The sequence below is a fragment of the Aethalodelphis obliquidens genome, unplaced genomic scaffold (genome assembly GCF_003676395.1).
Source record: "Aethalodelphis obliquidens isolate GAN/ISIS:26980383/991018 unplaced genomic scaffold, ASM367639v1 scaffold32, whole genome shotgun sequence".
NCBI lineage: Eukaryota > Metazoa > Chordata > Mammalia > Artiodactyla > Delphinidae > Aethalodelphis > Aethalodelphis obliquidens.
The window spans coordinates 15,059,918-15,078,571 of NW_020837976.1; the positions used below are offsets into that span (position 1 = coordinate 15,059,918).

At 54.8% G+C, this 18,654-nt stretch overlaps 1 protein-coding gene across 50 annotated transcripts in view; it reads right to left on the reverse strand.

Annotated features, from left to right (window-relative positions):
- Nucleotides 1-18,654, reverse strand: part of CELF4 (CUGBP Elav-like family member 4) — a 298,914-nt gene that overhangs the window by 218,605 nt on the left and 61,655 nt on the right. For all 50 annotated transcript variants that reach the window (XR_003437294.1, XR_003437293.1, XR_003437292.1 and 47 more), the window contains exon 2: nucleotides 4,712-4,794. Coding sequence is in view for 44 of the 50 variants with exons in the window: in XM_027127827.1 (XP_026983628.1) it covers nucleotides 4,712-4,794 (83 nt within the window). In the remaining 6 variants the exon portion in view is untranslated. The remainder of the gene's footprint in view (nucleotides 1-4,711; nucleotides 4,795-18,654) is intronic.

The window sequence follows — 18,654 nt, forward strand, 5'->3', positions numbered from 1 at the left end:
TGGGAGACAGCCATGGAGGACTGTGTGCGTTTGCTTTGTATTCTCAGGTTGCCGGAGTGAGGGCACAAAAGCCAATCTTTAACTAGTGAATTGGAACTTTAATGTTTACCAAGCAGATACAGCTCCCACTCTCCCCCTGCCAGCTCTCTCCCCTTCCCGCTTTCAGGCCTCCCGCTAACTGGACCCACCTCTTCCCCCCTCAGCAGCCCTGGTGAGGAGACTTTTCTGCTGCCCCAGGAGCAAAGTGCTGGCCACTGCTGGCCATGTAGCCTGGTTTTCTCTGATCGGAGTCTCTTGGGCTCTTCCTGGAAGACAATTCCCTGAAAAGTCCCAAAGGCAGGGGGAGCTGGGACTAAGCAGCAGGGGCCTATTTTAAGGAACAGGATTCTTCCAATAGGCCTCCCGTGCACACTCAGACAGACCCCAGGGAGCTCTCCAAGTGGACCTCTCCTGCCTAGCTCACGGCTCCTGACCTGTCACGCGTGCCTTGTCTTCTAGGCTAGTTCTTAGACCAGCGCTCTCACCTGACACACCCATCGTCCTCCCAGCTCTCTATTCCCACCTTGCCCATGTCCTGAACACACTTTTTTTTTTTTTTTTTTTTTTTTTGCGGTACGCGGGCCTCTCACTGCTGTGGCCTCTCCCCTCGCAGAGCACAGGCTCCGGACGCGCAGGCTCAGCGGCCATGGCTCACGGGCCCAGCTGCTCCGCGGCATGTGGGATCCTCCCGGACCGGGGCACGAACCCGCGTCCCCTGCATCGGCAGGCGGACTCCCAACCACTGCGCCACCAGGGAAGCCCCTGAACACACTTTTGAGCAACTCCTACACCCCATAGTTATCCAGGTCCCCTCTAAAGCAACTGGTGGCCCTAGAAAGAAGAGGTGGATTTTGGTAGCAGATCAGGTGCTGGTCTTGGCTTGGCCATTTGTTAATTGCGTCACCTTGAGCAAGTTGCTTAATCTCTCTCATCCCGGGTCTCTTCACGTGTGAGGGATACGCATAACATCTTCCTTATAGGGTGGTTGCGAAGATAAAATGGGGTAACGGAGGTAACGTGCTTGCATCACGCCTGTCAGGTAGTGAGTGCTTAATAAATATTAACTGTTATCATTGAACTGTTTTCTACTCTACCCATTTTATGATGATGTGCTGTCTTGTATCATTGATGTGTGTGTGACTTGTCTCCAATTTGATGGACAGCTCCAAGAGGGGGTGGTGAGGCATTTTTCTTATCTCTGTGTCTTCCTGGATGCCTATCACAGTGCCCAGCACAGACTCAGGAAATTCTTGTTGATGAATTGAGAAACCATGTTGACTTAACCCTATAAATAACAGAACAAGGGGCCAGGAGAGAGAGTGAGATTGAGAGTGTGAGGGGGAGATGGTGAGTTTAGAAAAGTGGAATCACTCTGCCTAGATGCCTGCAGAAGACCCTGCTCGAAGGGACCCTGATGAGGCTTTGTGGTTTAGTGATCTCATTCTACTGAAGGCGTGTCAAATTAAAAAACAATAATCCATTTGTAACACTGGTCCAGGGATGACTCCGTCAGCCATCTGAGAGACTTCGGTTAGGCTGGTTCTGAGGGATACTGACCTCTGACTTGTAAAAACAGCCACTGTGATCTGGTTTCTGAGCTTCCACTTATCCCAAGAGAAATGTCAGCTCCCCTTCCCAGTCCCTAAGTGGGGACACGTGGGAGCGGTGTCTCTAGTTCTGGCTCTGTTGTTTTGTTACTGTTTTTGATGGTGGCAGGGTGTGCATGCATGTGCGCACACATGACAACAATGGGATCGTGTTCCTTGTTGCCAACAGGATGCTGACTCTGTAAGTTGCTGGGAAACAGAGTGGGCTGCCTGCACCGTCTTCTCCCCTCTTTCTCTCGTCAGTGAGAAAGTGGAGGGCTAATTTTAATGGATTGATTTTAATGGATTTTGAAGTCTGGAAAAGTGCCTAAATTGTTGAGGTTACCAGTTTCCAGGTTCTTTTTTTCCATTTTTTTCTCCTTAGTCAGACATAGAGTGCACTCACCAGGGCACCTAGTGTGGTCACCCCAGGAAAGAAGAAGTGTCCCTCTGCCCCCTGACCAAGGAGGCAGCTGTGAGCACCGCCTCAGCTGGTGGGAACACCCATTATACAGCTGGGTGGAGCATTCTGCTTGGGCCACTTCCCAGCATTTGCGTCTCACGTTCTCTGATCTCAAAGGAACCAACCAACAATAGTAACACCAGTTCTGCTTTCTGGAATCCAGATGACTCCACTTTAAAATCTGGTCATTTTGTTTTTCATTAATCTCCATGTGAGTTTTTTGGGGGACAATGTGCCCTGGGAAGTTGGAGCTGCAATCCTGTCTTTTCTCCCTGTCCCTCCCCCTGTGGGCTGTGCCTGCCCTGAAAATTGTGATGAGGTCTTTGAGGCCACGAGTCTCCCCGTGAGGCCTTTGAAGAAAGGACAGCGTTCCAAGCACCGCAAGGGGACTCTAGGCTATGTTTTAGTTCCATTGTTGGCCTCTCTCCTCACCCCTCCCACCTCCCAACATACATTCATGGTTGGTTTGTTTTTTTTGTCCTTTCTCCCAGACTTGCCCAACTTGTCTTTGTGGTTTCAGAAAAATGCCACTGGATCTCCCAGTATGAAGGATTAGCACAGATTATGGGGAACAGTGTTAATTATTGGTGGAAGGGGGGCTGGCGCGTCGCTCCAACATGCTCCTGATTTCCCCTGGGCCTTTCTGCCTGGTAATAAGCCTTCTTTAATCTGGCAGGCCCCTTGGTGAAATCAGCACCACGGACAGTGGTATTGATTGCTTCTGAGAAACCATCACAGCTGCTCAACCAAATTACCTTTGATATGTGACCTTTAATGTAATTACTGCAACATCAAAGTATTTCTATAAATTATTAAAGAACTAATACACTCCATCATTTAGCTATTCTATTATATGTAAAATAAACAACCACAAGTTAATGTTAGATCCTGAACAATCCACACTTGCTACTGAAATTCTCCCAAGTCCCCAGTCTCTCCCCCTTCAAAATCCCAAGCCGCCCCCTCCCACCTTCTCTTTCGGTTTCCCCATCTAATTCCAGGCTTTTAGCCATCACAAAACTCCCCAGCAATCTCTCTCAAGCTGATGAAGGACCTCCCATAACAATGTGGTATTTTCTATTCCATTGGGGTGGCTCTAAAATATCTACCACAATCTCCCCCGAAACAAAGTACCACAAACACTTTACTAATCAGCACAAACCTTTCTCAGAAGCCTTTGATTTTCTTACAATATGGCTTTATGCTTCACACATAACATGGGGTGATGTGGAGCGTATTTCTGCCATCTTACAGAGGGCACCCAGAAAGTAATTACTATAATATATGTGCATGTAGCTGCGCCACTGAAAAACCAACTGGGGAACGGCCACCTTGCCAGAGCTGGGTTCCACACAAAAACCTGTGCGGTGCACGATTTCCATACATTTGCATCCGCGGGTGTGTTATTAAGATGACTCAGCCTCGTGCTTTGCAATCACAAATACCAAAATACAATACAAAGGCTATCTTAGTGGAAGGAAGGCCCTCCCCACCCCTAAACGGGTAAAGAAGGATCTCTGATGCAAAGGAAGACTGCTCCCGCCCCAGGTTGCGCTTTCCCTCTGTCTACCTGGTTAACCTTTCCCGCTGTGGGGCAGAAATGGAAACGTGTGTTTACATACGATTTGCTTGGTAAGAATGTAAACATGCATGTGTAAATATTGGTGAGCATATATACAGAACACATGTGCTTCCCTGCAGTGTCCATTGTATAAGCTTCAACACGGTACATTTTAAAATTCTTTAAACTATGCCCACAAACACTCACATCTTTCCATTTATCTTTAGATACTCGGTGAGCTGCATATCTCCCCCTCCTTCCGCATCCCCCGCCCCATCTCTCTGAACCCACAGGAGAGACCGCGCAGACCCTTGACCCGGGGAACACTTCTTATTTTATGGTGATGAACTAGCTTCGATAATAGCCACGGCTGATATCACACCCAGTTAGGGGGGCCATAAATAATTCTCTTCTCCCCCGCACAGAAGCTATAAACCAGGGCTGAGGCACGATAGTTTATCAAAGACGAGGGCTGGCTCCTTAAATAAACCGCGGTGATCTCACTCGCGGCGCCGAGCCCGGGCGGGTAGGCACTCCCTCCCTCCCGGCCCGGCCCGGCCCCCACCCCAGGAACGGCGAGGGTCCGACGTCGATCGGTGGGTGTTCGTGCAGCCTTGCGGCAGGCGGCCCGGCGGGCCCAATAGAGGCAGCTCCGGGATCTCAGGGCCCCGGGCACCCCGCGTCCCCACCCCGGGGCTGCCCGAACGGGTAGTGCTCGGAGGAGAAAACCGATCGGCGGCGCCCCGGTGGGTCAGGGGAGGAGCCGCGCCCGAGCTTTGCGGCCACGGCCGAGTTCGTCCCCCGCCCGGATTCCGTCGGGCCTGGACGGCCGAGTGCGCAGGCCGCCAGGCGAGGTCTGAGCTCGGCGCCCACGCGCCCGCTTCCCAGCCCCGCGCCTCGAGGCTTCTGGGGGCCCAAGGAGCGACGCGCGAGTTCCCGAGCGAAGGCCGGCGCCGCGCACCGGGGCCCGCGAGCCCCCCGCCGGCTGCGCCGCGGCTCGGCCTCACGAAGTCGCCCCCTGTCGGCGCGCCCGTCGCTCGCGCCTCGGCGGGCGCCACTTACCCCGGGCAGAGTCTTCTGCTCGTGCAGCGCGCTCTGGGCCTTCAGCGCTGACTCACGCTCGCAGTAGGTGAGGAAAGCGCAGCCTGGGGAGGGAAGCAAGCGCCGAGAAGGGTCAGTGGGGCGCCCTCGGGCCGCCCACGCGCCCTCCCGCCCGCCCTCCGGTCTCCAGCCCCTCCCCGCTCTTGGTCCCTCTCGCCACCTCTCTTTCTCTCCCGTGCGCTCTACTCGAGCTTTCCTGCCTCGCCGTTTTCCCGTGTCTGCTTTTCGTCTCTCTCGTTGCTTTTCTATTTTGCTCCTTCGGTGAAGTCTCCCCACTCTGCATCTTCTCCCCGCCACGCCCCCTCTCCCCGCGGGTCTCTTCCTGTCCGCCTGCCAGGTGCCTGCCTGCCTCCCTCCGATGTTGTTCTGTTTCAGCTCCAGCCCCAATACCTCCCAGAAGGGGCAGCTTCCACCCCTCACCCCAGCACCTCTAGTTACACTCCATCGTGAACTCTTGTTCTGGCCCCTTAGGAGGGATGATGCAGGGACCCTCCCGACCTTTCAAACAAAGGCTCCATCTGTAAGGAGGACCCCAGGCCAGGCTGTCCTAATAAAATGAATGGGGCTGTCCATGTGCCCCCTGCCCCAGTCGGTTGTCACATCTGCGGTGATATCTTCACACCCCTCCTGGAGGGCTTGGAGACTCTTGCTCTGCCTCTAATTCCCTGGGTGACTTCAGCAGTCTCCTGTCCTGCCTCAGTCTCCTCACGTGTTAACCGAGAGGGTTGATCCAGTGGTCTGCAATGTCCAGTCCAGCTTTCCTCTTGCAGTGCCTCACCGGGGAATCTGGATTTTACAGAACACTGTGTCTTACTCAAGCGGTGACTTTTTAATGCTGGCCCTTCAGGCATGGTGACAAGGTAAAGAGAATACTTGTTGGTGGGAGAGGCTTTTTGGGAGTTCCCTCAGACTGCTCAGTGTCAGGGCCTCTTCCTCTGCCTCCAGATGTGGCTGTGTGGCTTGGGCGGCCCTAGGGTCTTAGGGAAAGTCAAAAAGCCAACTTCAGCCTGCAGCAGGCTTGCATCTGGAGGGGCATAGTGGCCTCAGACTTCCTAAAGTCACCATGGCCCCAGAGAAGGCACCCTGGGCGCTGGCCACCACCTCTGGCTCACTGTCTTCTTTCTCTCCCTTGTTTCACTCTCTCTCCCATGATCTGATCTCCCAACCATCTGTGTTCACCACTGCCCCCCTTTCTTTGCTCTCCCCCTTTCCAGTCTCCTCACCTGGTATGCCTTCTCTCCCCATTTTCACACCTACCAATCCCATCCATCTTTCAAGAATCTGATCAAGATCCACTTCTTCCCGGCAGACCACCTTGACTGGTCTAGTTCATCTTAAATCAACCTCCCTTCTCGACTGCCCACAGCTGGCCGGGTGGTCATCCTCCTGGCCATTTATCAACTATTCCCTGAGTGCCCTTGAGCCAGTTTCTGTGACAGGTCCAGGAGCCCAGGCCCTCTTCTCATGAGGCTTGTAGGCTTCTGGTGCCAGTCTGGTGCCTTGTCACCAGGCTCGCTCTGGCCTCTTGTTCGTTTCCCTGGACATAAGAGTGCTCCCAGCATCCTCTGCAGTTCCTGACTCCTCCATCACCCAATTAAAAACTCCCTTCCTCTCCTTCCAATGTAAAACTTGGTCCTGCCTCCCTTCCTCTCCTAGCTTCAGAGAGGAGATGGAAGGGAATGTATTTGTGAGGGAGATGTAGAGACGGGCAGAAGGAAACGGGGAGAGAAAGCTGGGAGACAGTTCTCAGCTCCCATGGCTCTCTGCCTTCCCTGCCTCCAACTCTGTCCCAGGCTGGGAGGAGTTATGAGTGCCAAGGAGCCTCTGTCCCACTCCATCTCATGCCTCCCCACCCAGACCCCAGATCACCCCTCCTCCCCCCCTCCCCGCTCCTCCATCCTGGTTGTGGCAGACGGTTATTGATGGAGACACTGGGGGACTAAAATGAACAGCAATCAGAGGCCCCCATGACGTCGTCCCTCGTGCTGCTGCCTGCCTCTGCCAGGGCCTCTTTCCTCTTGTCCCCTCACTGGCCTTGTCCTCCGCCCATGCCTGCCTGCAACTGGGAGGCAGCCGCTGTGCAAGCCAGCTCAGGACAAGGTCAGGGCAGGTTTGGAGAGGGAGGAGGAGAAGGGAGGAAGGAGAGAAAATGACCACATTGTTTCCATGGACCAGGATAACAAGGAAAGGACTCCAGAAAGGAAAAAAAAAAAAAAGAAGCTGTTGCGTGTGTCCAGACCCCAGGCATTTCTGCCACAGTTTTTTTTTGAGAGCGCTCACAGCTGTGTTGTGAACCAGAATCTTTGAGGGACCCCCAGGCCCTGTGTGACTTCCGCTGTCATCTGCACCCCTTGACTTCTTCCATTCCTCCCCTGCTCACTCACCCAACTCATTCCAGCCTCGCTGCCCCGCCAGGCATACTCTGCCCTCGGACCTTGGCTCTGGTGGTTCCCTCTGCTCAGAAGGAGCTCGGTCTGCTGTCTGCACGGCCTGCCCGCTCACTCCCTTGAGGTTCCGCTCACACGTGGCCTCCTCAGAGGTGCCTCTCCTGATGGCCTCATTTAACGCAGCACCTCCTCCCACCCTCCACACAGGACGCAGGCCTGCTCTCTGACCCCTCGTCCTGTTTGTGCTTCTCTTTGGCACCCCTCACCCAGACATGTTAATACTGTGTGTTTGTTCCTCGATGAGCGTTTCCCCGGGCTCAGATGAGGTCGGGACTTGATTTTGTTCTGTTCCTTAGTTCTCGGTGCCCAGAAAGGGGCAGGAACTCAACACATATTTGTCAAGAGCATTGAATCCCGAACACTTTGGCTGCTTTGGGGGTGCCAGGAGGTGCGGGGACATGGCAGTGGTGCTGGGAGCTGATCAAGGCCCCGAGGACACTCCATAGTGGGAGGACAGAGGTTGCTGGTGAGAGCTGAGAGGCTGCCCTGGTGGGAGGGCTCTTGTCCCCAAGGCCTCCTTGAGCCCATTTGCTCAGGGCTTGACAGTATGGTTACTGTCACCATCCTGCTCTCTCCCCCATCAGATCATCCCCTGCAAAGGCTGATGCGTGGTTCCAGACAGGAAGCGGTACTCAGCCAGGTGTCACTTACTGATGCCTCTCTGAGTCCCAGTTTCCTCATCTCTAACTCTCTTCAGAGGCTGGCGGGGAGACTTACTAGCCAATGAGCATTAACAACCTCTGCAGAGCTCTCTAATCACAGAGCACAGTGTAAACACAGTCACTCTTGTGGATGGGGGGGGTGGGTCAGAGAGGCAGAGTCCCTCCTGTCCCTCTACGCCTCCACGAGGAGGGACCAGCCTTACACAGGGGCCAACTGGTGCCCACCCACCTGGCCTCCTCAAACTATCTCTTCTGCCAGCCCAGTGCCATTTCTGACAGTCCACTCTGAGAGAGCTGTCTCACTGTGGCTCTTTTAAAAAGGTGGACACAGGGGCTTCCCTGGTGGCGCAGTGGTTGAGAGTCCGCCTGCTGATGCAGAGGACACGGGTTCGTGCCCTGGTCTGGGAGGATCCCACATGCCGCGGAGTGGCTGGGCCCCTGAGCCATGGCTGCTGAGCCTGCGCGTCTGGAGCCTGTGCTCCGCAACGGGAGAGGCCACAGCAGTGAGGGGCCCACATACCGCAATAAAAATAAATAAATAAATAAATAAAATATTAAAAAAAAAAAAAAAAGGCGGACACAGTACATAGTTATCAACAGCTGACTCTGTGTGCTTGAAGGGACCACATCTGCTCCCTTGCTGGGGGCAGAACCCGGAAGGAGCGGCAGCTTGGCAGGGATGGGGGGCTTCAGGAGGGGAGTCTGTCTTCACAGGGTGCTGCAGAGGGCAGCGGGCCTGGGTGGGGGCCAAGGTGGGCGCCCAGGGTGGCCAGGGGAGAGCGCTCGCAAGCCTCGCCCACTGGACACTCACTGAACTAACTGTGACTTCCTGTCCTCATCAGTACTTCTCCTAGGAGTTGAGGAGGGGGCTCTGAGCTGTGAGGGCGGTGCAGGGGGGCCTCAGCTCGGGAGTCACTAAATCTGCCAGGCTCCCTCTCCTGTAAGGAGCTGAGGTGTCCCCAGAGACACGCCCGGTGAGGCCCCTTGGGAACTCTCAGCCTAGTTGGGAAATGGGGTTCTCTCAGGGAGCAGCCACGTTCTGATCCAAGGCAGCAGAGGTGGGTGGGCAGGGGGAGTGGTACGGGCTCTGCACCTGAAGGCTTGAGAAGGTCTGACAATGGAGCGCCCTTCCCGGGGATGGGGCTGGTGGCACAGACATCTCTCCCTGTCTTCAGGCCCAACACTTCCCTTCCCAAGCCTGACCCTGCCTGTATACTTGTGCTCATAGAGGAGGAGACATGGGTCCACCGTAGCTGTTGGGAATAGCAATAAAATGGAAAACCATCTAAAGGTTTCTCAGTGCCAGAATGTTTTTATGTTTAAACTGTGGAATACTCTACAACAATTAAAAAGATGAAATGGTTCTAAATGTCCAACACAGAAAGACGCACTGTCAGATGGGAGAAGCAGGTTGCAAAGTAGCAGATGCCGTGTATATACAGAGACATCTCCCCGGCTCCCATATGCACCCAAATTTGTGCCTACACCATAGCCCAAGGTCTACAAGGGTCCCATCAAGCTGAAAAGAGGGAGGAAGGGGGGGGGTAGGTGGTGTCTCCCATGACTTTAACACTTTCTGTTTTGTTTGACACATTTAGACCCAGCATGTATCATGTATCATTTATATAATTAACTTTAAAGAAAAAACAAAAATACTTTGCTAAGAGGGGAAGATGGAGTGAAAATGGGGTGGGTGGAAATGGGTGAGCCAGGCAGGATGCAGGACCCACAGCCCGTTCTGAGGGCACGGACGAAGATCACTGGACATTAGCTTCCTGGCAGGTTCTTCATGAGGGAAATTATCATGGGTGGGTCCTGCTATGGCCCTGCCTCAAAGCTTCCTCTGAGCTCTGGGAGTTGAAGTAGATTCTCTCCACCCAGCAAGCTGTAAATGGTATTCATTTGGGTCCTGTGGCCCTGAATCCCAGAAGATGCTGTCTGGGGGGGATAGAATCCATGATGGAGCACAGAGGCCCACCCTCCCCCCACACCTGTCTCGCCTTCCAGGTCTCCTGAGGCCCACCCGGCTGTGTGGCGCTGATGGCGGGATCTGAGGTGAAAAGGCGCAGAAGTGACTTGAGAACCTCTGGGTGAGGTCCAGCCTCGCCCCTCAGCTCCCGCCTTCCCCGTCCTGTCCCAGTGTCTGGGATGGTTCTCCCAGCACCAGCTCATCACCTGACTCTCCCCGCCTCAGGGTCAGCGCTTTCTAGCACTGACCTGGTGGAATAGAATTGCAGCCTGGCGGAGCAGGGCCGGACTTGGGAGATCATTGGGGTGGGCGTGGGGGCAGGGAAATGTCACAGTTGCAGAAAAGTCACACCACAGTGCTGCATGTAGGATCTTCCCGGACTGGGGCACGAACCCGTGTCCCCTGCATCGGCAGGCGGACTCTCAACCACTGGGCCACCAGGGAAGCCCCTCACTGTTCTTATTTACCCATCCTTCTGTTGATCCTTTTCACGTCTTGTGTCTCTGAATAGACTGTCAGCTCCGTGAAGGGTGGAGACAGAGTCTTCTAAACGGAACTGAAGCTTCATGGAAACGGAAGCTTCTAGCCCAAGGAACTGAAGAGGGTGGGGGGACCACGACTGGGGGTTTGGGGCACTGAAGAGAGATCAGGAAGCACTGGGGGCAGAGAAGGAGAGGGAGGAGGAGAAGGGTAGGGACAGGGGAGGTTAAGTCAGCTGGGGGAGGCAGGCAGAGTGGGCGTTGCCGGCTAGGGCGCAGGTGGGTGGGTGGCAGACACCCTCCTCCAGAAGGGCAGCCTGGGCTGATGGTGCAGGGGGCGCTGCTGATTCCTGAGAAGGTGGGCGGGTGCCCTCTCCCACACGAGGGAAAAAACACAGCGCGGCAGAATTAATTGCACGGAGATGGCAGTAATTTACAAAGCCCCCGTGTGTGGGGATAAAAGGCCCTTGTCATTGTGAAGTGAAGGAAGTACAATTTCCTGCCCAGCTCTGAACAGGGCTGAAGCCTGGGGTGTAATCATCACGGGAAGGAAGGCTCCCGAAGCGCGCCCTCCTCCCACCCCAGCCGGGCCTTGGCTTCCTACTAATTGAATTACAGAATTAGCCAGAGGAAGGTGGCCCTAGAATAGGAAGATCTGGACTTTAATAAAACATCAGATCCTCAGGCCCTGCACTTGACTGGCCTGGAGGAAGTGAGAGGAAGCTGGGTGTGGGAGGGGGTGGGGAACAGGAAGGGAGCAGAAAACCCACCGATCAGCCAGACCTAAGGGTCAAGGAGAGGCTCCCTGTTGGGAGTGATTTTCTTTACCCTGAATCTCCACCCATCCACCTGCCATGGGGCCTGAAACCCCACCCTCAGAGCATCATTCCTCATCCCAGGGTTTACAAAACGGAGGTGGGCCCCACTGCAGAGAAATTAAGGCAGACTGTGTGTGGGTGGATAGAGGGAGGGGGAGAGGGGATGTCTTCCAGTTTCCCTGGAAAGAGGGTTGCTGGTGTTCCAAAGCTATGTGTGTCCCGCCATCGAGCCTCTGTCCCCGATGGTCTGGGTGGGTGAGGGTTGCCTCCCCAGTGCCTTCTGGGGCAGATGCCCCCTTCCCTCGTGTGGGAGAGACAGCTGCAGAGCAGTTCTTCACATATATGCTCTTCCTCTGGGAATGTCCCCCCACCTCTGGGCCTGCCCCAGGTTTGCACCTCCTCCAGACCCACTGCTTGGGTCCTGCTCTTCAGTGAGGCCCTAAGAGCCTACCTCGGCCTTGTGGTCTCACCTTCTGTGGATTCCTATGTGGCTGTACCCTTGACCACTGCTCATGGCTTGCCCCAGGGGTAAGCCTCGTCTCCTCTTCTAATCTCTGAGAGCCTTGAGAATCTGTGAGCTCCTGGTAACAGGCAGAGAAAGAAACCATGGGGCTGGCCCTGCCACTGTCTCTGCCTCTCTTTCCCAGTGCCCGGCCACGGGGTGACCCTTCTGCCAGAATCTCCCCAGGACCCGTCTTGGCCATTCCAGTCCCTCCAGGCCTTTCTACCTGGACTATACTCCCTCCCTCCCCCTTTCTCTGGGGAGTTCTCTGCTGATGTTCTCCTCTCTCCGTAAGAGAAGGACAATGATTGCTCACCCACAGAGCATGACTCTGACTCTTACTTCTCCACCTGCATCGGGGGAATCCAAGCCTCAGAACAGTACCCTTTCCCCTGCTACCTCTTCCATGCCTCCTTCCTTTTGAGCCCACGTGTCCTAGGAGAGCCCACGTGTCCCCTCCTCCAGGAAGTCTTCCTTGACTACACCAACCCCAACATCTCTTAAAGCCCTTAGCAAATTGGGTCCCTCTCATTTGGCAGTTAGAAGACACACATCTTTGTCTCCACATCTTTGTCTACCTCTGTCCCCCATGGTCTGGGTGGGCAAGGGTGGCCTTCCCAGTGTCTTCTGGGCAGTGTGTGTTTGCCCACATGGAAATATTCTACTACAGGAGCTGCTAACTCCAGGGTCCCCTCCCTCCCCACCCACCCCATCCCCAGGAACAGACGTCATTGAATGCAGTAGTTGTTAAACTCCACTCTGGCCCTGGCTGGGTGACAGTGAGATGCAAGGCTGGGGAGAGATGGCTGACCTCAGGGGAAGCCGTGTGTGGAGAGGGTCTGGGATGGGATGTCTGCCCTCCGGCTTAGGCCCGCAGAGGTAGAATGAGCCATCCATCTTCCTCTGAGGAGGCCTGGTGGGTGGGGATGACGGGGCGGCCGGCAGGAGAGGGAGATGGATGGTGCCCTCAGCCAGTGAATCAGTGCTGTTGGCCTGCTCCTTTCTTCAGGGCCCTCCAGTGCTGAAACCCCACCCTCAGCCCACAGCCTGCTTTCAGGCTCAGCACTGCCCTCCTGCGTCAACTCTCTTTATACCAGAAACTCCAGAGGAGTTTGAGCTGCAGGTGAACTCCAACTTCAAGAGTTTCTCAGAGTTAAGCTGGTTGTGTGATGTGGGGAAATGGACCCGGCTCACTGTGATGGTCTCAGCCTTTCTTCCCTTGGTGGCCACAAGATACAGATGGGCGTGGGGCTGGGGAACACCCCCAGACCTAGACTGGGAAGCCCCAGGGGATGGGACCAGCCCTCTCTTTCTCTTCCTGGGGGCACTGGGCAGGGCCCAGTAAGTTCAGACCCAGGGACCTAATTGGCTCAGACCTCAGAGGATGGACCAGCGGGTGGGCCTTTTGCCAAGGGTCTGTCCCTGATAGTTACCCTTGTTCATACCCTCAGTGCCGGAGAATTTCATGTCTGGTGTCGGCTGCAACATCTTTATGGCACTGTGAAAAAGGACAAAAAGTGGACGTGACATACTGATGGCCTCTCCCCTTTCTCAACAAAGAGTTCTCGGTCTGTGGCTGGGCTGATGGGCCCATGGGGCTCAGGGGTTGGGGACGGGCCCAGGGAAAGTGTCAGCCTTTCTAAGGCCCAACAAGACAAGTACAACCTGCTTCGTGACACGTGCTGGCTTTTGTTCCCACAGCCAAGGGGCTGCCCTTGTGCCCCTGCTCTAGGCTGGCAGCGCCTGCTGGTCCCCAGGACAGCACAAACTGCTCCCTTTCGTTCACACATGGAGTTTTACTTGCCACTGTGCTGTCATGCCCGGGAGCTCACGACACTTGCACCTTAGAGTAGACAGGGGTGTTACCAGCATCTGACAACCAGGGGGGCCTGTGTGACTTGCTTGGTGGTGAAGCAGAGACCTGGTTTGGGGCTCAGTTCCTGTCATCCCCTCCCAAGGCCCTGGGCAGTGTGTCAGGAAGTGTGAGTGGGGACCTTGGGGGCCCTGATGGGAGATGTCCTCCCTCCACACCCCCACCCCATGGCTGGGATTTGGGGTGAGGGGCTCAGGGATGACCTCATTCTCTTCCTCTAAGGACCCAGGTGGAGAGAGCTGAGGTCTCTGGGGCCTCCCTGGACCCCGTGCACCTGACCTCCCTCTACCCGCAGTGGCGTCTCCAGTGTGAAAGTCAGATCTCGGGCTCCTCCACAGAGGGCTCTATCTGAGCACCAAGGCTGGATTTGAAATACATGTGGGGTATTCGTTCCTCATACAAATACCAAGATAAACGCTAGAGCCAAGAAACCGAACTGTGTCCCCTTCTAACGAACCTGAACTGGGAGTTCAGATCTTCCTGTTTTGAATTTTCTCAGATCAGGGTGCACCTGCTGAGAAGCTGGGCGTGACTCCCTGGGAAGGGACCACTGCTCACCGTGCACCACGTGAGAGAGGCTCTGGGGTCTCATTGGTGTGACCCCACCAATGGCTAAACTGCGGGAGATGGGCAACAGGCAGAATCTCTGAGAAAGCAAGGCCCATATAACTGATCTGAGAAGTGAAGCACCTCCCTGGTCTCTGCCTCTGTCCTCTGCCTGCCCATCTCCACTCCTGCCTGCCCGCGATCGCCTCTCTCTCCTTGCCTGTTTGTCCGGAAATGCAGAGCCTCGCTGGCTTACTTCTGCCATGCTGCTGGCCTTGGACTGATTCCTCAGTGTGCAGGAAGGACACGGTGCGGGATCTGAGCCCCCAGTGACCCCGGCATTTGCTGGACGTGTGCAGGTCTTGTGCCCACAGAGGGAGCTCAGTGAATGCTTTGTGAGTTGCATAGAATTCCCCTTGTTGGAGCTTTACATGGACAGCTCCAAATTGGCCGGGAGGGGGTGTCATTTTCCCCAGTAGCATCCCCTTCCCCATGCAGAGGGATGTGTGGAGGAATCGCTCCTTGGTATGACCCTGGAACCTCGGGACCCCAGCCTGGAACTGTCCCCAGCACACCCACAGAGACAGCTCTCTACCCCCATGATGTGCTGTGTGGTGGGGCAGTCAGTCTCTGGGACTCCTTTCTCCCATGGAAGGAGAGGTAAGCAGACTCACAACGCAGGGGGCTGACGAGTCCCTTTGTCCCTTCGTCTGTCACCCTGAACCACGCTCCCCCACAGTGGGTGTCCCTGTCACCCCTGGGCCTTTGTTCCTGCTCTTCTCCCCACTGGCACGCCTTCCCCGCACCTGGGTCCTCTACCAGATACCCCCACCATCGGAACCCTCCCCAGCTTCCCAGCCTATGCTGACTCTCCTCCCAATGAGCCCTTCCACATCCAAGAGTCCGACACATAAAAACAAGTGCTTAGTTGAACAGTTTTCTGCTGTTCTCATCTGTGGGAACTCTGTCTCCTCAACTAGACTGCAGCTCCTGGGGCTGTGCCTCTCCTCCCGTATCCCCGACCAAGCCCCGGGATGGGGGCTTCACAAATCAGTTGAACTGCTCAAAATTAGGAGGGGAGGGTGCGCCACCCCTCTTTGATTGCAAGTGGCCACTCAGGACCCTCCAGGTGAGGTGAGTTAATCTCACCTCTCTTCTCCGGCTCCTTCCTAACAGGCCCTAATTCACTTAAAGAACAACAACAACAACAAAAACAGAAGCACACCGATCAAGAAATTCTGACCTCAGCATCCAAGACAGACTATTTTGAAAAGACCAATAGCCAGGAGTCCTATATTACAGGATCCATGTTTGGAAAATGTGCTTTTCTTTTTAAAAGCAGAAAAACAATCTCACTCAGTCCAGGCAGGCCATGGTCCAACTCTAGGTGGATGATGCCTTTCTCTCATGATCTCGGCCACTTAAGCCACTCTTCTGGCCAGGCTTTGCGCTTCACCCAACGTCAGTAAGATAGGTTCAATCACAGGCATTTAGCAATATTTAACCTGAGGACTGCGGCAAGGGAGTAGTCAGCAAATGTGATTGGGATGCTGGCTTCAGTGAGTCAATCCCTCAAGCCCGTGAGCCTAGCAGAGATATTGTTCACAGTTTAGGAGGGGTGGGCAGGCTCTGGCTTTTGCTTTAGAGTCAGCTGTCCCTGATCCTGGGAAGAGGGAAGAGGGAAGAGGCACCCTTCCTTCATTGCTGACCTACAGGTAGTGCCCAAGGTGATGAAAGGCAGCTGGCAAATGGGGAGGATGGCATATGGGGGGGTGGGTGGGACAGAGCCTGGCATTCAGTTCTGTGTCTTCTTATCCCAGAGACCCACTCACATGTCCACAGAACCCACCAAGAAAGAAGACTGAACTAACTAATCAGTTGACTGGTACTCAAGACTCAACAAACCATGTGACTGGGATCAGGGTACTGCCATCTGTGGATGGAGTGAAAGATGGCTCACTCATTCATTCATTCTACAACCATTTATTGATAGTCTACCATTTGCCAAAGGATGAAAGACATACCCCCTGCTTTAAAGAAGACGCTGGCTAAACACACTTGCAAGGCCAGGTGATATACCTGCAACAGGCATACCCACTAAGCTGAGGTTTGTGTGGGGCTCATCAGTGGCACAAATGATAACAGCAAACACTTAGGGATTTGGGGTTATATGTTGGGCATTGTTCTGAGTGTTTTACATGGATTGTCTCATTTAATACAATAACTCTATAAAATAGTACTATTATCCCCCTTTTACAGTAAGGAAACTGAGTCACACAAAGATGAAAGACTTGCCCAAGGTCTTATGGCCAGGTCCATGGTGGAGCTGGGCTGTGAGCTGGGGCAGGCTGCCTGCAGGGCCTGTGACCTGAATCATGGGCTCTGCCCCTCATGGAGGAGGATACTCAGCTCCGCCCTGGGGAGAATCAGTGCAAGGCTGCCTGAGTCTTGAACCCAGCATGGCCTCTAGGGAAGGATGTGCTGGGAAAAGGGGAAGAGGTGTGGGTAGCAGGGTGAGTTTGGGGCCTCCCAAGTGGTTAAGAAGGCTGGAGCCCCTGAGAGTGCTAGCCCCTTCAAAGCTCCTCCAGACACCTTCCCTAGCACCTTTCCTTGGCTTTCCCCCTTGTCTGTTCTTCCTTTCCTCTTCTTCTCTTTACTTCCTCCCTTCCTTTCTTCCCTTGTTCCTCTCTTTCTTTCCTTTCTCCCCCCCACCCCCGCCACTTCCAACATCCTCTCTCCCTTCCTCCTTCCTTCCTTTCTTTTTTGGCCTCATCGCTGGGACCCCGTATTCTCTCCTGTCCATCTATTCAATTAATTCCCATCCTGACTACTCCAGAATATACCATTTTTTTCCATCTCCAAATAACTGTGACATCTGACCCCCTGGTTTCTGTCGTCAGCCAGCTAGTGCCTCTGGGAAAACCATGTAACCCCTGTGTCCTGATTGTTTCCATCAGCAGGATGTCTGGAGTCCGGGGAGAGGGCTGCAACCTCGGAGGGAGGTGGATCTGGTTCCGACAGTAGCCTCTGTCTTGTGCTAGAAGTTGGCGTAGTCCCCTGGGCCTCAGGCTCCTTACCCGGGAAATGGGGATAAGGACACTTATCTGCTGGAGTAGTGGGTGTCCAGCAGAGCGCCTAGCATATAATTAATGGAGGGGATTACTATTGCTACCATTTTCAGTAGCAGCAGTTGTGATGTGATGCTAAAGATTCCCTACAGTGTGAAAAATAGCTTTGGCATTTACGCTGTCTGGTGATGTCTGCTTTCCTTGCATGGGACCTGCACATCCTCCGTGCCACACACACTCACACAGACGTGGACCCCGGGTGTGCTTCCTGCCCCGGCACGGGCCAGCACGCTGGGGGCAGAGTGACAGATGGCTGGCATTGAAAGTCTGGGATGTGTGTTTTGTTTACCTCGTGTATCTAATATGCTAATGACAGGAGGCAGTAATGAGCTGGCAGGGACCTGGGTGACAAAGAGCTGGCTTCATGCTTCCCCAAAGAGGCACCTCAGTGTCAATTGTTTCTTTTGTGAGAGGAATTGTTAAGACCTGGGAATGTGGGCTGGGAGGGTTGGGGAGAGGAAGGCTGGGGGTGTCTCACTCAGGAGCAGTGCAGGACCTGGCAGTGTTGTGAGGGGAGAGCAGGGGAGGGGTGGGCAACCCCTGAGGGTGGGCATGGGGAGGGGATGGCTGTGGACTGGGCACTCTCACCCGCGTTCCTCACTGACTTCTCTCAAGGACCCTGTGAGCTCCCTGATGGCAGGGCTGACCCGTCCACCATGGACCCTGGTAAGCCCTGCTCCTGGCACAGGGCCTGGCATGGTGACAGGCAGCACAGGGTGAGGGAGGCACACTGGTTTGGCATTAGGATGCCAACTGAAGGCAATCTCTTGATCGGTAAACCACAGCCTGCAGCAAGTCACCAGATCTCTCTGGACCTCAGTTTCCTTTTTGTGAAATGGGTTTGATATCCCATGAGTCTGTGTCCCCAGCATCAGCACAGTCCTGGCACAAAGTGGGTCCTAGCGCATATGAATTCATCAGTGAGTGAATGGGGGGGTGGTGAGGGAGCAGGGGGTGTACATTGTTCTTCTACGGAGGAAGAATGGGACGCGTCTGTGGGTCAAGGTGAGGCACTCATCCCCAGAGCACACAGCTGGTCAGTGAGAGAAACAGCTCAGGTCCACTGCCCGGCCTCTTGGAGGGCAAGCCTCTGAGAGCGCTGTGGAGCCCAGTGCAGCCTGAGGAGGGGTGAACAGGCCGGTGTTTGGTGGCCAATGTGGAAAGCCCCAGACAAAGCGTGCAGGGAGCAGACCGTCAGCAGATGGAAGAGTGTCTCCAAGGCTTTGCATCAAGTGGAAGGGAACAGGTAGAACAGGCTCACGGGCGTGGGTGGCGGCCGAGTCCACGTAGCAGCCCACCGCCGCCTGGGAGAGTGGGGGGCAGCTGGAGTGGGCTGAGAAGGGGGTTTTGTGGGGACCCAGGGCTGGGGGGAGCCAACCTGAGACCCAACCTTATCACCTCCGTGATGGGTCTGACTCCGTAGCTGCCCATTTCTCAGTCTTTGCATCCTCAGGTTTTACCCTTTCTCTGGGCTTCCTAG